The sequence below is a fragment of the Macaca mulatta genome, chromosome 3 (genome assembly GCF_049350105.2).
Source record: "Macaca mulatta isolate MMU2019108-1 chromosome 3, T2T-MMU8v2.0, whole genome shotgun sequence".
Taxonomy (NCBI): domain Eukaryota; kingdom Metazoa; phylum Chordata; class Mammalia; order Primates; family Cercopithecidae; genus Macaca; species Macaca mulatta.
The window spans coordinates 48,889,240-48,907,376 of record NC_133408.1 but is presented as its reverse complement, the minus strand read 5'-3'; the positions used below and the strand labels follow the sequence as shown (position 1 = coordinate 48,907,376).

The 18,137-nt window shown below is 55.7% G+C and overlaps 1 protein-coding gene across 3 annotated transcripts; it reads left to right on the top strand.

The window, feature by feature from the left end:
- Window positions 1-810: 810 nt before the first annotated feature.
- Window positions 811-17,115, top strand: MYL10 (myosin light chain 10). 3 transcript variants are annotated; one of them, XM_015134517.3, is made up of 8 exons: window positions 811-1,071; window positions 5,770-5,862; window positions 6,017-6,118; window positions 6,972-7,047; window positions 7,834-7,938; window positions 14,068-14,146; window positions 16,736-16,784; window positions 16,873-17,115. In XM_015134517.3, the coding sequence occupies exons 1-8, from the start codon at window positions 994-996 to the stop codon at window positions 16,969-16,971; spliced, it is 681 nt and encodes a 226-aa protein (XP_014990003.2). In that variant the 5' UTR covers window positions 811-993; the 3' UTR covers window positions 16,972-17,115. The 3 variants fall into 3 exon arrangements, with proteins under 3 accessions (XP_014990003.2, XP_077854100.1, XP_028701454.2); XM_077997974.1 differs by lacking the exons at window positions 811-1,071; window positions 6,017-6,118 and adding an exon at window positions 4,965-4,993; XM_028845621.2 differs by lacking the exons at window positions 811-1,071; window positions 6,017-6,118 and having other exon boundaries at window positions 5,541-5,862.
- Window positions 17,116-18,137: the final 1,022 nt, after the last annotated feature.

The following is an 18,137-nucleotide window of genomic DNA, read 5'->3' as shown; positions in this document are numbered from 1 at the left end:
CCTGGCCCCACCCCTCTCTCTCTCTCTCCTTTTTTTGTTTTAGAAATGGGACCTTGATCTGTTGTCCAGGCTGAGTGCCTCCCACCTCAGCCTCCTGAGTAGCTGGGTCTAGAGGCATGTGCCACTGATATAGGAGGGGGGACAGGGAAGTGCTGGGAGGAGAAAGGCAGGGTCCCTGGCGAGGCCTCCACCCTTGGGCCTGTGCCCACGGACCTAGGTGAGGACAGGCACTCATGTTTACATGCCCAAATGTTGCATTTTGCAAGACCACCCTGGCCCACCACACCCTGCCCCCCCCCACCCATCCTGTGCCTATGAAAACCCTGAGACCCTAGTGGGTACACACACAGGCGGCTGGACGTCAAGAGGAGCAGAGGATGGGAAGAGCACACCGACAGCACTGGCAGATGCTGGCAGGCCATCGACTGGCTGAATAAAGCAAATGCCCAGGGGAATTTGGCCGGGGATGGTCGGAGGAGAGTCTGGCCGCTGAGCACCTTGAAAATCACCTTCCCACTCCATCCCCCTTCTGGCTCCCCATCATCTGCTGAGAGCTACTTCCACCACTCAGTAAAACCTCGCACTCATTCTCCAAGCCCACGTGTGATCCAATTTTCACATGCATCAAGGCAAGAATCCCAGGATACAGAAAGCCTTTTGTCCTTGCGATAAGGCAGAGGGTCTAACTGAGCTGATGAACACAAGCCACCCACAGATGGCAAAACTGGAAGAGCATCCTGTAACACACGCCCACGGGGGCTTCAGGAGCTGTAAGCCTCCACCCCTAGATGCTGCCGTGAGGTCGGAGCCCCATAGCCTGCCTGTCTGCATGGTCCCCCTAGAGGTTTGAGCAGTGGGTCATGGAAGAAGCAAGCCACACCCCCATCGCATGCCCTGTGAAGGGGATAAGGGAACTTTTTCGCTTCACCACTATGCCTGAATATTTTTTTAATTAAAAAAAATTTTTTTTTTTGGTAGAGACAGAGTTTCACCATGTTGCCTAGGCTCGTCTCAAACTCCTGGCCTCAAGTGATCCTCCCTCCTCGGCCTCCCAAAGTGCTAGGATTACAGGTGTGAGCCACTGTGCCTGGCCTCTGACTCCACTTCTTACCTGCCTTGGGTAACCCATGTGTGCCTCAGTTTCCTCATCCGGAAAATGGGGTATGGACTGAATGTGAGGATACGTGTTTTAAGACATGGCCTGACCTTCTGTGTTGTATAGTAGCTGCTCTTCTTATTATGATGATGATATTCCCTTCCCCCAAGGCAGGGGATCAGCTGTACCCAGGCCTGAAGGCCTGAGGCAAGCTCCAGGGACAGTTAAGCTCTTCAGCCCCTGGGGACCCATGGGCTCACTGCCTGAACCCAGCACTGCCGGCCCTGGCAGCTGATCAGATGTGGCGGGCCCCAGATGGACAGTGGCAGCCTCTGAGGTCGAGCTGGGGCTGCTGGGGCTGCACTAGACACAGGAGAGGCTTTCCAGGGCAGGTGCGGGCTCTGTTTGGCAGATGTACTAGAGAATTCTTGGGCGGGGCCAGGCCGGGTGGGGATGGATGTGTGTGTGTGAAGCCAGGGTGGAATGGAGGTCTCATTTTTCAGTTCTTCCTCATCAGGGTCACCTCCATTTTTCTTTTTTCCTTTTTTTTAAGAGACAATATCTCACTCTGTTGCCCAGGCTGGAGTGCAGTGGCACAATCATAGATCACTGCAGCCTCAAACTTCTGGACTCAAGCAATCCTCCTGCCTCAGCCTCCTGGGTAGCTGGGACTACAAGAACACACCACCATGCTCGGCTACTTTTTTTTATATTTTGTAGAGATGGGGGTCTCACTATGTTGCCCAGGCTGGTCTTGAACTCCTGGCCTCAAGCGATCCTTCCACCTTGGCCTCCGAAAGCTCTGGGATTACAGGCGTGAGCCACCACGCCCATCCCATTTTTCTTTTATTTGTCTCTTTGCTTTCTCTGTTCATTGAGCATTTCAGTGCTCTGAGGGGGTCCCCTGGCCTGGGGGTGCGTAATGGGGGTCCTGATAATAGGCATATGGGGAGAAGGAGACCCTGAGGGCCAGGTTGGTGCAGAAACCCTCTCCACAAGCAGACCGGGGGGTGTCACACCCTCCCATTCCTATGAGACCACTGAGCCTCCTAGAGGGTGATGTCCCACCCAGAGTCCCACGGCTCCAGAGGTCCGGCCACACTGCAGTCTGAGTGGGTCCCAGCCAGCATGGCTGACCCCACCCTGGGCAACACTCCCTGACAACTCAAGGCCAAATCTTCCCATTGGGGTTGCCGGCCTCAACTTACTCGCTGTCCTTGGCCAAATGCCCCTTCCTGGGTCTTGGTCCCTTGGCTCTGGAGAAAACAGTTGGCCCAGGGCTCTCGGAGATCCTGGAGGCTTAGGCAGTCCCTGTGGCCGTGGTTTTTACCCACGGATTCCCCCCAACCCCACCCACTCTGAATGGCCCAAGGCAGGTGCCTGGCAGGGAGGCCCCTATCCTGTCCTGGATCACCTTCCACACTGAGCCTGGTGCATGCCAGGGGCCTTGGGAGGACCACTATTTAAGGGCCATCTCTGAGCTATCCCCAGGCCAGCTGCAGCTCCAGGGAGCTCTCCAGACCATGGTAGGCTGGGGTTGTTCTGCCTCTGCCACGGCCACCTTCCTTTCACCTCCACCTCCTCCCTGGGGAGCTCAGGCCTGTGGCTGTTGTGTCTTTGGCTTCAGCACTGCGGTCTCCTCCCTCCCACCCCTGACCCTGACCGTGACCCTGACCTTATCCGCAACTCCTTTTCTTTTTCAGACAGAATCTCACTCTGTCGCCCAGGATGGAGTGCAGTGGCTTGATCTCGGCTCACTGCAACCTCTGCCTCCTGGCCTCAGGTGAGTTTCCTGCCTCAGCCTCCTGAGTAGCTGGGATTACAGGCGCCCACCACCACACCCGGCTATTTTTTTTTTTTTTTTTTAGTAGAGATGGGGTTTCACCATGTTGTCCAGGTTGGTCTGAACTCCTGACTTCAAGTGATCCACCCGCCTCAGCCTCCCAAAGTGCTGAGATTACAGGCGTGAGCCTCTGCGCCCAGCCTCATTTCTCAACTTTGACCTCATTCTGTGACCTTGACTCCGTGTGTGATTCTGACCTCCACCTCCTGCCTGAATTCACCCTGCCTCTCACTGACCTTCCTGACCTTGATCTCATGTTGTCCCTGGTCTGACCTCCTCTTCCCTCTTGATGCCGTGCCTGGACCTGCCCCACCTGGGACTCCTCTCCACGTGGGTCCTGATTTGAGTCTCTGCATTCCTGAACTTGGTGGGGACTGCTGGAGAATGAGGAAGAGGAGGGTGTCGAGAGACGGGGTGGGCAGGGCCTGGGGGCTTCACAGGGGCAGTGGCTCTGAGGGCACGGGTCCCCTGGGAGGGCCGGGGGTCAGTGTTCGCGACAGCATGGCACCTCTGGAGCTCTGAGGTCCCCCTGCTCACCTTTGCCTGTGCACCTCATGTGACGTGGGACTTGCCCTGGGCTTCTGCCCCTGGGGACTCCCTGCAGGGTATCAATCTAGCTGTCCCTCTGTGCCTGCGTCTCACCTGCCTCATTAGTTAGTCCCTTTCAGCCCAGAGCTCTGACTCGGCTGTCAGTCTCGGCTTGTCACCTCCTGACTGCCTGAGGGCCTATATGGATTGCCTGTCTCCAGCGGGACTGTGAGCTTCTTGGGGACCAAGATGGGGCCTGATTCAGCCCTGGGTCCCCAGGACTGGGCATGGGCCTGCCTGGAGGTCCGCATGTGTCTAATACATGTCCTGATGCGTTGAGGTCGACATGTTCTTGGTTTTACAAATGGGGAAACAGGCTCAGATAAGACAAGTGAATTTCTTAACATCACAGAGGCTGGGAGCGGCCACGCCAGGCTTTGAACCCGGATGCGGGTGACCCCCTTCTTCCCTGAGATGTTCCTCTCTGGGGAATTGTATTTTATAGGGGCCGTTCTCAAAAGGAATTTTCAAGACAGCTGAGCTGCAAAGACCCGAGGGTTTAGGACTCTATTGCGCAGTAGAGAAAATGACCTCTCCCTCCGTCGTGGAGCTCTGGGACACTGTAGGGTGGGGGTGTAGCCAGGGGGATCATGAGAGCCTGGGACCTTGGGGGGCAGGGACTGAGGACGCCAAGGCCATGGCCAGGTCTGCCAGAGAAAGGGCAGAACCTCCCACAGACGGAAGTGATCATTTTTTATTAATCGGAGGAAATGTATATGTAATTATGTGAGATGAACTCTGCGGGGAAGTTCTTTTCTTTATGATGTCTGAAAGGATTTATAAATATTACAGAGGTTTTACAGCATCATAACGTTCCCGGCCGCCCTGGCAGCCCCCTTTCAAAGGATTAGTAGAGACAAGGCACCCAGTAAAAGCTAATTATAAGTCAGCCGGCACTTCTGCCCCCGTCAATCGAGGGCTCCTGGGCAGGGGTGGGGACAGCAGTGAGCTGGGGGCAGGGGAGACCACACAGGCGTTGGGGGGTGGGGAGCAGGGGATGAGGGGAATCCTCTGCTCTGGTGGGGGCGGGTAGACAAGGGCTTGGCAGGAGAGGGTGGTACAGGTTGTGATGGAGACAGGAGCTGGCGGTGGGAGCCCATGTCTGTGCCATCCCGTCCACCTCCCCCTCTGGAATCCAGCAATTCTTTTCCCCCATCAAGAGCCCATTCTGGGGCTCACAGCGCCCCTGGGGGTTGTAAGGATGGCTGCCGAGGGACAGGACCCTCGGGGGTCTTGGGGACCTAGGGCATTCAGGAAGTGCCCAATAGTGGACTTCCAGACACCATGACATCACAGAGGCAGGAAGGCTGGCCGGAGACCATCTAACTACTCAACGTGGGTGGCCTCCTGCTTTGCCTGCTACGTAGGTTGGCCCTGAGTTCTGGGCAGCTATTTCCAAGCATCAGCTGATCCCCACTTTGAGCCAGGTTCAGGGTGGGGACAGGAGAGACCAGAGATGGGGCAAAGTGAGTTTTACCCCTGAGATGTCCACTTAGTCGAGGAGACAGACGCACAGAGATATGTCAGGACAGTGTGATACGTGCTGTGGGGGTGACAGTTCACAGTGGAGCGGGGAGGGGAGAATGGCCTGGGGTCGGAGAAGGCTTCTCGGAGGAGGTGACAGGGAGCTGAGCCTACAGGATGGGTAGGAGTCTCTACATAGATTCTCCAGGGAAGGCATTCCAAGCAGGGAATTCCAACAGAGCAAGGCATTCCAGGCAGGGGCAAACGCCGGGAGGGAAGGCAGCTGTGGGACACAGCAGAGGGCCTGGGTGAGAGGGAGTAGCAGCTCCGGGAGGGGGCAAGAGGCAGATCCCGTCGGGGGTGCTAAGAGCTCAGTTGTTCTCTTGAGAACACGAAGAAGGTTTTTAGCAGGTGGTGATAAGGTCAGATTCCAGCTGTAGTGGAGGATGCTGGGGTGGAGATGGGGAGGCTGAAGGAAGAGATGCCCGCCTCTGCTCTGCAGTGCAGGCGCTGGCCGCCCACCTTCCGGAGCCCGGAGGACAGGGCCAGGAAGCAGCTGTCCAGCTCTGTGGGGGTGCACGCCATGCAGGCTTCTTGTCATGGGCTGGGAGAACGTCCTGATTACCTGCAAGGCTTCAGGGGGAGCCTTGTCTGTCTGCTGTGGGCACCGGGGAGGGCAGAGTCATTCTGGACTGCGATGCCCTGGGAGGTGAGACAGGGGGTGGGGGCTGACCCTCGAGGCAGGGGCCGCTGCAAGGCGTTGTCTGGTACCTCGCAGGCACCGAGAAGAGCTCGGAAAAGAGCAGAAGGCACTGCCGGCTCCAACGTCTTCTCCATGTTTGATCAGTCCCAGATCCAGGAGTTTAAAGAGGTCGGTCTGCTGTCCCATGGGGCTGTTGTGAGGATTCTTGGAATGCATGCCAGTTGCTCAAGGAGCTGGGCAGAGGCTCAGTCCTCAGTCTCGGGGGGCTGAAGATGTCATTATTACTATTATTATTATTATTATTATTTTGTTTGTTTGACAGAGTCTGGCTCTGTCGCCCAGGCTGGAGTGCAATAGCGTGATCTCCGCTCATTGCAACCTCCACCTCACGGGTTCAAGGAATTCTCCTGCCTCAGCCTCCCAAGTAGCTGGGATGCTGGGATTACAGACACGCACCACCACATCCGGCTAATTTTTTGAATTTTTAGTAGAGACAGGGTTTTGCCATGTTGGCCAGGCTGGTCTGGAACTCCTGAGCTCAGGTGATCCACCTGCCTCAGCCTCCCAACGTGCTGGAATTACAGACGTGAGTCACCGTGCTCAGTCCATTACTACATTTTTTAATGATCATAGTTTTTTGTTTTTTGTTTGTTTGTTTGTTTTTTTGAGACAGGGTCTTGTTCTGTTACCCAGGCTGGAGTGCAGTATTGCAGTCAGTGCTCGCTGAAACCTCAAATTCCTGGGCTCAAGCGATCCCCACCTCAGTCTCCTGAGTAGCTGAAACTACAGGCATACATCATTATGCCTGGCTAACTTTTTAATATTTTGTAGAGACAGGGTCTCATTATTTTGCCCAGGCTTGTCTCAAACTCCTGGCCTCAAGCAATCCTCCTGCCTCTGCCTACCAAAGTGCTGGGATTGCAGGCATGAGCCACCATGCCTGGCCAATGGCATTATTTTTTCAGGACACCATGGCCATGGCCCAGAGCCTGGATGTGTGACCTGTTGCCCTTGGGCAGCCTCTTCCTCTCTCTGTACCTGACCCTGTGCTTGCTGTGTGACCTGGGGCCAGGCTTTTTTCTCTCTGCACCTCAGTTTCCCTCTCTGTAAACTGGAGTTGCTGTGAGCCTGAAATGAGGGGTTGGGGATGGAGCACATCCCAGCTGGGCTGCCAGAGGGACCTGCCCTGAGGCTCCTTGGGCAGCAGTCAGCAGGAGGATGGTCCTTGCCGGGGACTGGAAGGGTGGGTGGCCACTCAGCACCTGTGTCTCTGCCAGGCTTTCACCATCATGGACCAGAACCGCGATGGCTTCATCGACAAAGAGGACTTGAGGGACACCTTTGCCGCACTGGGTGGGTGAGCCAGCAGCCGGCGGAGCTTAGGGCCGGGCCATCCGGAGAGAGTGGGCAGCTGGGGCCAGCGGGGCAGCGCTCGCAGTGGGCGTGAGAGGCTCCTGTGCTGGGGAGCGCAGGGGAAACGCAGCCGCTGCCTGGAAAGTCAGCAGACCTTCCTGGGGGGTTGGAGAAGGACTCGGCCAGGGAAGGGGAGGACACTCCAGGGACAGGAGTAGCAGCATGGGCCTGGGGCTGGTGTAGGTGGCCCTGGGTGTGGGGAGGGGCCAGGAGAGCAGGGGAGAAGCTGATTCGGAGGGAAAGACCCAACTCCCAGGTTAAGGTTTCTGCCCCCTCTAAGGCCCCAGGGAAGAGCCTGAAGTTGCCTATGCGGGGTTTAGGTGGCGGAACGGACGTAACAAGGCCCTGAGCTCCTGGGAATCTGAGTGTCCCCTGGAACCACGGGGAATCCCGGCATCCAGGCATCCACTGATCCCCTCCTGGGGCACAGGAATCCTGAGCCTGCAGCCCCTGTGCACCTCAGCTGCAGCTTCTTGGGCCTCAGTTTCTTCACCTGTAAAATGGGGATGAGAGTGACTTGCTCCCCTTCTCATGAGGCTGGGGGCAGCCGGAAGCTGACTGTGGCCCAAATGTCCCCCAAAGAGTCCCCCAACGAGGGGGCAGGGCCTTAGGGCTGAGTGGGGGACATGTGGGACGGCTGGGTGGGGAGGCTCTGTGGGACCCTCCAAGGCTCAAGTTCTGTTCTCTCTTATCCTCCCGGGCGGCCCCACCTCTCACCTCCCACAGGCCGCATCAATGTCAAGAACGAGGAACTGGAGGCCATGGTGAAGGAGGCCCCCGGACCCATCAACTTCACGGTGTTCCTGACAATGTTTGGGGAGAAGCTGAAGGGTAAGCCAGGCTCCTGGAGTCCTGGGGGACGGCGGGGAATGGCAGGGGGATGTGTGTATGAAGGGGGTGCCCTGACACACACACACCACAGGTGGGAGCATGATGTGGCCCCAGACACCAGCCCCCGGGTGCACGCACCTTCAGGGGCCCTGCCTCAGTTTCCCTCTCTTCACCACAGACTGGGGTAACCGTAAAGACTCCTGCTTTGGCCAGGCATGGTGGCTCATGCCTGTAATCCCAACACTTTGGGAGGCTGAGGCGGGCGGTTTGCTTGAGTCCAGGAGTTTGAGACCAGCCTGGGTGATATAATGAAACTTCATCTCTACTAATACAAAAATTAGCCAGGCATGGTGACACATACCTGTAGTCTCAGCTATTTTGGAGGCTGAGGTGGGAGGATCGCTTGACCCTGAGAGGTGAAGGTTGCAGTGAGCCGAGATCACACCACTGCACTCCAGCCTGGGTGACAGAGCAAGACCCTGTCTCAACAACAACAACTAAACCCTGCCTTTAACCCCTTCGCCCACCATCAGGACAGTGCTCCCCATCCCACTGCCCCCAGCCATGCTGCTCCCCTACCTTCCTACCTGTGGGCTCCTTTTGCCCGCTCTGCACATGGGGCTGGGGGGACAGGCAGAGGATGCCGGAGGGAAGGTGTTTCCGAAAGATGCTGTGGTCGACCCCCGTGCAGAGCGAGTTACTCCCCTTGTCTTTTTCTGTGGCCACTGGAGCCCCCAGAGGAAGGATCAGGGAGCCTCATTCACAAATGAAGAGACTCAGACCCAGAGAAGTCACGAACCCTGCCCCAGATGCCCCAGCAAAAAGTGGCCGGGATGGAACCTCAACCCCAAACCCTGGCTCTAACCACTGTACCCACTCGAGACACAGCATTAGGCGTGGGGTGGAGGGTTGGGGCCATCTGTGTCCCCTTTCTGTCCTGGCCCTGGGGGAGCTCTCTCATAGGGACATCCCAGAGCTTGAGAGTTCCATGGTTAGAAGGAAGGGCCAAGGCCGGCCGTGGTGGCTCATGCCTGTAATCCCAGCACTCTGGGAGGCCGAGTGGGTGGGTCACCTGAGGTCAGGAGTTCGAGACCAGCCTGACCAACATGGCGAAACCCTGACTCTACTAAAAATACAAAAATTAACTGGGCATGGTAGTGGGTGCCTGTAATCCCAGCTGCTTGGGAGGCTGAGGCAGGAGAATTGCTTGAACCCGGGAGGCAGAGGTTGCAGTGAGTCGAGATTGGGCCACTGTACTCCAGCTTGGTAACAGAGCCAGACTCCATCTCAAAAAAAAAAAAAAAAAAAAGGAAGAGCCAGCTGGGGCAGTGGTCCCTGGGAGGTGGGCACTGTCAGCCCCCCACCCTCAGGCTGCCCCTGCCAGGCCTCCTCTCTTGGACCCCCTGCCTTGGCTAGGCCTAGGGTCAGGCCCTGGCTTCCCATTGACTCCTAGGTTGACCTTGCACAGATTTATCTGCTTTCTGGCCTCAGTTTTTTGGTCTGTAAAATGGGCTTATAATAGTTTCCTGAGCCCGCTGTAACAAATTCTGTGAAACCGGGTGGCTCGAAACAACAGACATGTATTCTCTCACAGTCCTGGAGACTAGAAATGCAAAATCTGGCAGAGGATTTGGGGAGAATCCATTCCTTGCCTCCCCAGCTTCTGGTGGCTCTACCTCTCTCATCTCTGCTTCGTTGTGAATGGTCCCGTCCTCTTCTATCTAACCTCCCTCCACCTGCCTCTTTGTTTCATTTTGTTTTGTTTTTGAGACGGAGTCTCACTCTGTTGCCCAGGCTGGAGTGCAATGGTGCAATCTCAGCTCATGGCAACCTCCACCTCCAAGGTTCAAGCGATTCTCATGCTTCAGCCTCCCAAGAAGCTGGGATTACAGGCACCCGCCACCATGCCTGGCTAATTTTTTTTTTTTTTTTTTTTTTGGTATTTTTAGTAGAGACGGGGGTCTCACCACATTGGCCAGGCTGGTCTCGAACTCCTGACCTCAAGTGATCTGCCCATCTCGGCCTCCCAAACTGCTGGGATTACAGGCATGAGCCCCAGCGCCCGGACTCTACCTGCTGTTGGATTTAGGTCCTACCTGGATAATCTAAGATGATCTCTGCATCTCAAGATGCTTAACTTACATCTGCAAAGTCCTTTTTTCCGAATAAGGTGACATTTACAGGCTCTGGTGGACATATCTTTTTCTTTTCTTTTTTTTTTTTTTTTGAGACGGAGTCTCGCTCTGTCACCCAGGCTGGAGTGCAGTGGCGTGATCTTGGCTCACTGCAAGCTCTGCCTCCCGGGTTCATGCCATTCTCCTATCTCAGCCTCCCAAGTAACTGGGACAGGTGCCCACCACCACGCCCGGCTAATTTTTCTGTATTTTTAGGGGAGACAGAGTTTCACTGTGTTAGCCAGGAAGGTCTCGATCTCCCGACCTCGTGATCCACCCACCTCGGCCTCCCAAAGTGCTGGGATTACAGGTGTGAGCCACCGCACCCGGCTTCTGGTGGATATACCTTTTTAGGGGCCACCATTCAGTCCACCACAGGGTGATCCGACCTGACATCACAGGTTCGATGGGGTGAAAAATCAGTACTCTCATGGGTCGTGACCTGCTGGGGGGTAGAGCAGCCTCCACGCACCGTGTCCCGGCAGATCTAGAGCCAGAAGGAAGGCAGCCATCAGCCTGGGTGCGAGAGATGAGGAAACCCAGGGCTGGGGAGGGCAGGCTCATCCGGAGCAGGCTCTGAACGTGGGGCTGTCTAGCTGAATCAGGAGCATCACTGGGCCCACCTCCGGGCAGCTTGTCGGGGCCTATTTCCAGGACCATGTCTGCCTCCTGGAAGAGCTCAGAAACCCAGGAGGCCAGGAGAGAAGAATGCTCTGTGGGAAAGATATGCGTGACTCTAGCCAGCAACTTCAAAGGAAGCAGACAGGCCTGATTCTTTTATCCAGAGGAACGTCACTGAAGGAGGCCTGTTAAAGGCCGGCGGGAGGGCCTGGGGAAGTGGCCTCTGGTTCTGCCAGAGTGGACGGCCCAGGGCCCGGCCCAGGAGGTGAGGCGGTGAGCACCTGCCACCCCTGGTGCTGGACGTGGGCCAGGGGCCCTGCTGCCAGAGCAGGAGTTTAAAGAGGCCTTCAGGAGTGCTCAGGGGAAGGGGAGGGGACTCTGTCAGCTCACGGTGGGCCCCAAACCTGTTTCGCAGATGGGAAGATGGAGACTAAAAGCTTGTGTTGGTCCATGGTTGAGCTGAAGCTGTGACCCAGGGTCTGGTGTGGGCTGCAGGGCTGCAGCTGTTTCTCATTTTTGCAGGGGCACCGGGACTGGGGCTCCGGCTGAGCCTGTTGTGCAGACGTGGCCAGACTGCGTGAGAGGCCGGTGGGAGGGGACAGGAGCCGGGAGGGCAGGGGGCTGGGGCGGGCGCCACCTCACCCCACTAATTGGGAAGAGGAGACTGTGTCATGAGATTCCCAACGATGATGGGGGGAGGTAGCCACTCTGTAGCAGATTTTATGAGGTTTGCAGTCTCAGGAATAGAGGTTTTCTCTGTGGAGGAGGGAAGGGAGGACTGCCAGCCATGGCAATAGGGAGTGGCAGGGCTGTGCTGGGTGCCTGAGAGCCTGAGAGCCTGAGCTAAGTCCATGTGCATGATCCGCAGGGGGACAGGCTGGAGCTGGCCACAAACCTGCCCAAGCAGTGAGGCCTCTTCAAAGACGCTGGGAATTTTCAACTAATCAGTGAAACCTGGGAGGCTGTGGCCTCGGAAGCAAATCCCAAGTGGGTGCCTCTGGTCACTCAAGCCTCACCCGCTTGGAGGCACTGCCCAACCCCTGCCTGCTTGGACAGGCTGTGAGGGCCTGGAACCCTGCCCCTGCTGTGCTCTGGGCTGAGCCTCTCTGCTGGGCACACGAACTTCCTGCCACCCTGCCCAGAGGCAGTCCATGGCTCTGCCCTCTAGAAGTTCCCAGGCCAGTGAGGCCAGCATGTGCCAGGCTTTTTCACTCTGTGCCAGTTTCAGAGATGCCTGGAGATTCAGACACTGCCCTACTCCTGGCTAGTTCTTAGTCTGATGTGGGAGGCACACATGGCCCTGACCCAGTCTGATGGAAGAGGCACAGATGGGCTTGATCTGGTCTCATGGGGGAGGAACAGATGGCCCTGACTTAGTCTAATGGTGGAGGAACAAATGAGGCCCTGATCTAATCTGATGGGAGAGGCACAGATGGCTCTGACTCAGTCTGATGGAAGAGGCACAGATGGCCCTGACCCTGTGTAATGGGAGAGGAACAGATGAGGCCCTAATCTGAGGGGAAAGGCACTGATGGCCCTGACCCAGTCTGATGGGGGAGGCACAGATGGCCCTGAGCCAGTATGATGGGGGAGGCACAGATGATCCTGATCCAGTTTGATGGGAGAGGTAGAGCTGACCCTGACCCTGTCTAGTGCTAGAGAAACAGATGAGGCCCTGATCGAATCTGAGGGGAAAGGCACAGATGGCCCTGACCCAGTCTGATGGGGGAGGCACAGATGGCCCTGAGCCAGTATGATGGGGAAGGCACAGATAACCCTGATCCAGTCTGATGGGGGAGGCACAGATGGCCCTGAACCAGTATGATGGGGGAGGCACAGATGACCCTGATCCAGTTTGATGGGAGAAGCACAGATGACCCTGACCCCATCTGATGGGGAGGCATAGATAAGGCCCTGATCTAATCTGATGGAGGAAGCGCAGATGGCCCTGACCCAGTCTGATGGAGGAGGAACAGATGGCACTGACCCAGTCTAATGGGGGAGGCACAGATGGTCCTGACCTAGTGTGATGGTGGAGGAACAAATGGCCCTGACCTAGTCTGATGGGGGAGGCACATGGCCCTGCCTGACCCAATCTGACTGGCAGGAGCACAGGGTGGCAGAAGGAGCAGGGGACTCTGGAGTCCACAGAGGTGGGTTTCAATCGTCCTTTCTCTTCTCAGTGGGCTTTGGGCATGTAATGAAACCTCTCTGAGCCTGTTTTCTCTCTGATAAACTAAAACGACCACATCTACTCCATGGGTGCTCTGAGAGCTCCAGGGGATAAAATCTTAAAGCTGCAGGCATAGAGCACTCAGATTTGTTTGCAGCCCTGATTGATACACGTTTGTTAAAACCTTACCATGAATGGCATGTTATCTTAGCTGCTCCTGTGAGGTGGGTGTCAAGCACCATCTCTGTCCCCTTTCACCAATGACACAGTTGAGCACTGAAGAAAGGAAGGGGGCACCCTCGCGTCCACAGTGAACAAGGGGGACACGGTGACAGAGGGGGAAAGAGCACCAGGCAAGGGTGGCCAGGTCACCTGCTATCATTCACGCAGCCTGTGAAGCCTTGGGCAAGACCCTTCCTCTCTGTGGGCTTCCGTTTCCCACTGGTGCAATGCGGGGGCTGCACATTCAATCCCATTGTGGGTATCAGATTCGTTTCTTCTAATGACATCTCTCCCCAAGACTATGCTGTGAACGTGATAAAAGCAGAACTTCTCTGGCTTCACTTCTGCCCCCCGAGCCCCTTCCCTTGGCCCGTGGGCCCACCTAACCCCACTTCTGGCCAGGACAATCTCTCAGACCCCTCCAATGCCACTGCCCAAGCCCCAGCCTTTTGGCATCCATATACAGAACTCTTTTTCTTCCACCCACGACGTCTTGTGCACAGCCTGGGTAATGCGTGAGCCCCAGAGTCATGCCCCCCTCCTTCACTGGTCATGCAGCAGACTCAGCTGTGAGACCCTGGACAAGTCACTTAACTTCTCTGGGTCTCAGCTTTTCCATCTGTAAAATAGGGAAGGGTTAAGCACAAAGTAAATGCTCAATCAGGGTCTCCATGTACAGTTGCACACGTTGTTCACAAAAATATATATGCGGTGCCCTTGTCTATGATTACAATGACCTGTTTCCCTCCTTGTTCTTGCTTCAAGTGAGCTCGGCCCTCGCTGTGCAGTGGAAGTTGGGGAAGAAGTTCCCCAGAGCTGTGCCTCTGTGCGGGGGCCGTGGGACTTGCCCCCATCCCCAGCCCCTGCCCAGCCTGGTGCCTGTTTCTGTGGGACCCTCTCCACCTGCCTCTCTCTCTGCCCTGTATGTGCTGCTTATAGGCACGGACCCAGAGGAGACCATTCTCCACGCCTTCAAAGTGTTCGACACTGAAGGAAAAGGTTTTGTCAAGGCCGATGTGTAAGTTTCCCCCTGACTGCCTTGGGTTTTCCTGCCTGCAAAGGCTCAGGGGAATAAGCCAGCTCTGGGCTGGGGTCAGGATTGGTGGCAGCGCAGTCTTCTCTCCCAAAAGCCAGGAGCTGGGGATCCAGCCCAGTGATATCGCTTGATGTCCCTTCCCCTCTCTGGGTCTTGGTGTCCCCTTCTCTGTGTGTGCATGGAAGTAGAAATGGATAAGAAGTGGTGGGTCAGGCTGGGTGCGGTGGCTCACGCCTGTAATCCCAACACTTTGGGAAGCCGAGGTGGGCAGATCACTTGAGACCAGGAGTTCTAGACCACCCTGGCCAACACAGCAAAACCCTGTCTCTACTGAAAAGTAAAAAAAAAAAAAAAAAATTAGCCAGGCATGGTGGTGTGCGCCTGTAATCCCAGCTACTCTGGTAGCTGAGGCAGGAAAATCGCTTAAACCCAGGAGGTGGAGGTTGCAGTGAGCCAAGATGGCGCCATTGCACTCCAGCCTGGGCGACAGAGTGAAACTCTGTCTCAAAAAAAAAAAAAAAAAAAAAGTGGTGGGTCACTCCAAGAGAGCTTCCTAGTGGGGTGGGTGTGGGGGCAAAGGCGGGCCTTGAAGGATGACTACGGGTTGCCCAGGCTAGGGCGGGAACAGCATTCTAGATGAGAGAATAGAGAGCTCGGAGGGCCAGGGCTTGGCGTGTGCATATTTGTTTGGAGTTGGCTGCAGTTGGAGGGTGTGGGTGGAGGTGGTATAGGGGAGACTGAGCACAGAGTGGCAGGTGGGGCCTGTTGGAGAGGCTCACACCCTAGCCCCTGGACTCTCCGTCTGCCCTGGGAGCGTGGGAGGACCTGAGGAGGAGTTAGGGAAGGACACCATGGAGGCCAGCCTGGAGAAGGAGAGGAGAGGGTTGCAGCTCCCAGGAGGGTCATGGCCGTCGAGACGGAGTCGGGCAGACAGATAAGCAAAGAGCCAGGGACCAGTGCCCATAGGATCCAGGGTCTGGGGAGAGGACTGAGCCAGATCGTAGCCAGCACTGCCTCGGGCAAGAGGGCAGTAAGGACTGGGGAAGGTGACCGGCTCACTTGGAATGTATGAAGGGAAAGTGGATGCAGGCACTGGGGCTGCCATCGTGAGGGTAGGGGTGCCCCACCCAGTGACAACACGAGAGCAGAGAGCCAAGGATTGCAGGCGGGAGTGGGCGGGGGAGTGGCAGCCTTCCCAGGACCCAGGATTTAGGGCTGACCTCTGAGCTGTGCCCAGGCAGTCCCTTCAGAACCTTGCTGGACCTGAGGGTGGCCTGGGGCAGGTGAGATTCCTCCCCAGGCCCAGGCTTCCTGATCAATTACTGTAATGCTGCCGGCCTTCAGGTTTTGAGGCAAGTTTTGCTAGTTTTGAGATTCTCACATATGGAGCTGGATGGGGGGGAGAGGGCAGATGCGGCAGGGGTGGAGGTGGAGAGGGTCTGTCCTGTTTCACACGTTCTCAACTCCAAGACCATGAGTCACATACTCCCCTGGGATGGGGAGGGGATGCTGAGGGTTGCTCCAGGCCACAGTCCTCCCCTTCACCCCTCCCTCGGGGTCTGTGGCTCCTACCTCCATCCTGGGGACCTGGGGAAGCATCAGAGGCATCCCTGGAGTGACACCGAGCCCTCCCTCTACTCTCAACCACCTTCGCTCTCAAGGACAAGGCTGGAAAGACCCTTTGGGGCCCTAATTTGGGAACTGAAGACACTGCCTTGGGACATGGGACCTGGATCTGTAGCTGCAGGCCAGGCAGGCCAGATGGGCCACGACGGAGGCTCTGGTTGAAACAGAGTCTGTGAAAAGTCCCCAGCCTGGAGAGCTGGAAACTGTGACTGGCCCACAGAAACATAAATAATGGAAAATGTGCATTGGTCCTTAGTGAGGTCTGCCGCAGCTGGTGCCAGAGTGGGTGGACGAGGCCCCGCTCAGCTGTCTGACACCATCCCTGCCCACTGAGCTCCCTTAAGAACCCTGCGGGACCCTCCAAACTTGAAGGGGCACCAGTCCCTTGCAGGCCCAAGAGGACACAGACCTGGACAGGCCTTCCTATACCCTTGGCAGAGCACAAGCATCTGTCGTCTCTAAAGCGCTTTGCAGATGTCAGTGAACATCACAAGCTGGAGAAAACAGTGTGTCCAGAATCAGGCAAAAGAGGCTCTGCGGTAGGGGACCTGAGGTGTCTCCCCTCAATGATACAGAGCTTAGTTATAGTGCATGATGGGAAATCAGAGTAGCCCCCATGTTGGAGTCCCCAGGTCATTCCATTTGGTCCCCACTTGATGCTGGGAGGAAAGCCCACTTTATATAGAAAAAGAAACTGAGGTTCAGAGTGGCCCCCATGTTGGGGTCCCCAGGTCATTTCTTTTGGTCCCTACCTGATGCTGGGAGGAAAGCCCACTTCATGGAGGAGGAAACCGAGGTTCAGAGGCTACTGGGCCATTGGAGTAGCCTGGCCTCCTGAGCCAGGACATCCCCCTGCCCCCACTTGCCCTTCATCACCCCTGGGGTCTGCATGTTCAAGCTGGATATCCCTTTCCCTGAACATGACTGTGTCTCTCCCTTGAACAGCATCAAAGAAAAACTTATGACCCAGGCAGACCGCTTCAGTGAGGAGGAGGTAAATTGGGATTTTGGTGGATCACAGCAGATTCTCTGCTCTGGCTGCCACCTGGCCTGGTGCAGGCTGACTTTCTGCTCCTTCCCAGGTCAAGCAGATGTTTGCAGCGTTCCCCCCAGATGTGTGCGGCAACCTGGACTACAGAAACCTGTGCTACGTCATCACTCATGGTGAAGAGAAGGATTAGGGGATCACGAGTCTCCCCAGCGTTCAGGGGCAGCAAACACTGTTGCAGGGTGTGACGGGGAGCTCTTGCAACCGGCGGGTACAAGAAAAAGTGTTCCCTTGTCTATGGTTGGGGACAAAGCAAGAATAAATAATGCTAACGAGGTCTGAGTTTGTGCGGTAAATGCTCCAGTGAGGGAGAAAACGAAACATTCCTATCTTGTTGGTTTTTCCAAAACTTTTTTGTTTCTCTGGCTCTGCTCAAATGTTCCCGAGGAGCTGGTGTTTAGAGCTAATTGACAGTTTTAACGATTCCCAGCTAAGCCACAGGATATTGCCTTCATTTATGGAGCTTTTATTAAGCACCTAGTGCGTGCCAGAGGCTGTGCTGGTCCCAGGGATTCTCAGAAGAGCCAGGACTGTCCCTGGGCAGGAAGATGCTGCTGACTGCAGTGAGGGAGGCAGAGGAGGGGGCAAAAAGTGGGGTGGGGACATCGGTGGGAAGAGAACGGAGAAGCACGGGAGAAAACTGGCCGCAAAGAGCTGGCTAGAGGCGAAGACATCAGAAGGGAAGAGGTGGCTTCAAGGGATGTTTAGGGGGTAGGCAAGGATTTCTTAAACGGGACACACATAGCTCTGACCATAAAAGTGGATACATTGGACTTCATCAAAATTAAAAACTTCTGGTCACCAAAAGATGCAATTAAGAAAGAAAAAAGGCACTGGGCCAGGAAACATACCGGCAACACATACATCGTGACAAGGATCTCATATCCACAGGATATATATATTTTTAAATTCTTCATATCTATAATAGAAAGATTATAACCCCAAAAAAGGTAGATGACAAGAATAATATTCAAATGGCCATAACGATCTGAAAAGAGGCCAGGCACAGTGGCTCAGACCTGTAGTCCCAGAACTTTGGGAGGCCGAGGCAGGAGGATTGCTTGACGCCAGGAGTTTGAGACCAGTCCAGCAACATAGCAAGACCCCATCTCTACAAAAAAAATAAAAATAAAAATAAAATAAAAATTAGCCTGGCATGGTGGTGCACGCCCATAGTCCCAGCTACTCAGGAGGCTGAGGTGGGAGGATCACTTGAGCCCAGGAGTTGGAGGCTGCAGTGAGCTGTGATCACACCACCGCACTCCAGCCTGGACGACAGCGAGACCCTGTCTGAATAAA

Excerpts from the sequence above, each read along its gene's own strand:
- MYL10 (XM_028845621.2), top strand. The coding sequence starts at position 5,575 with ATGCAGGCTTCTTGTCATGGGCTGGGAGAACGTCCTGATTACCTGCAA. Across the intron at positions 7,048-7,833 it reads GGACACCTTTGCCGCACTGG|GCCGCATCAATGTCAAGAAC; the intron begins GTGGGTGAGCCA and ends CACCTCCCACAG. Across the intron at positions 16,785-16,872 it reads ACCGCTTCAGTGAGGAGGAG|GTCAAGCAGATGTTTGCAGC; the intron begins GTAAATTGGGAT and ends GCTCCTTCCCAG.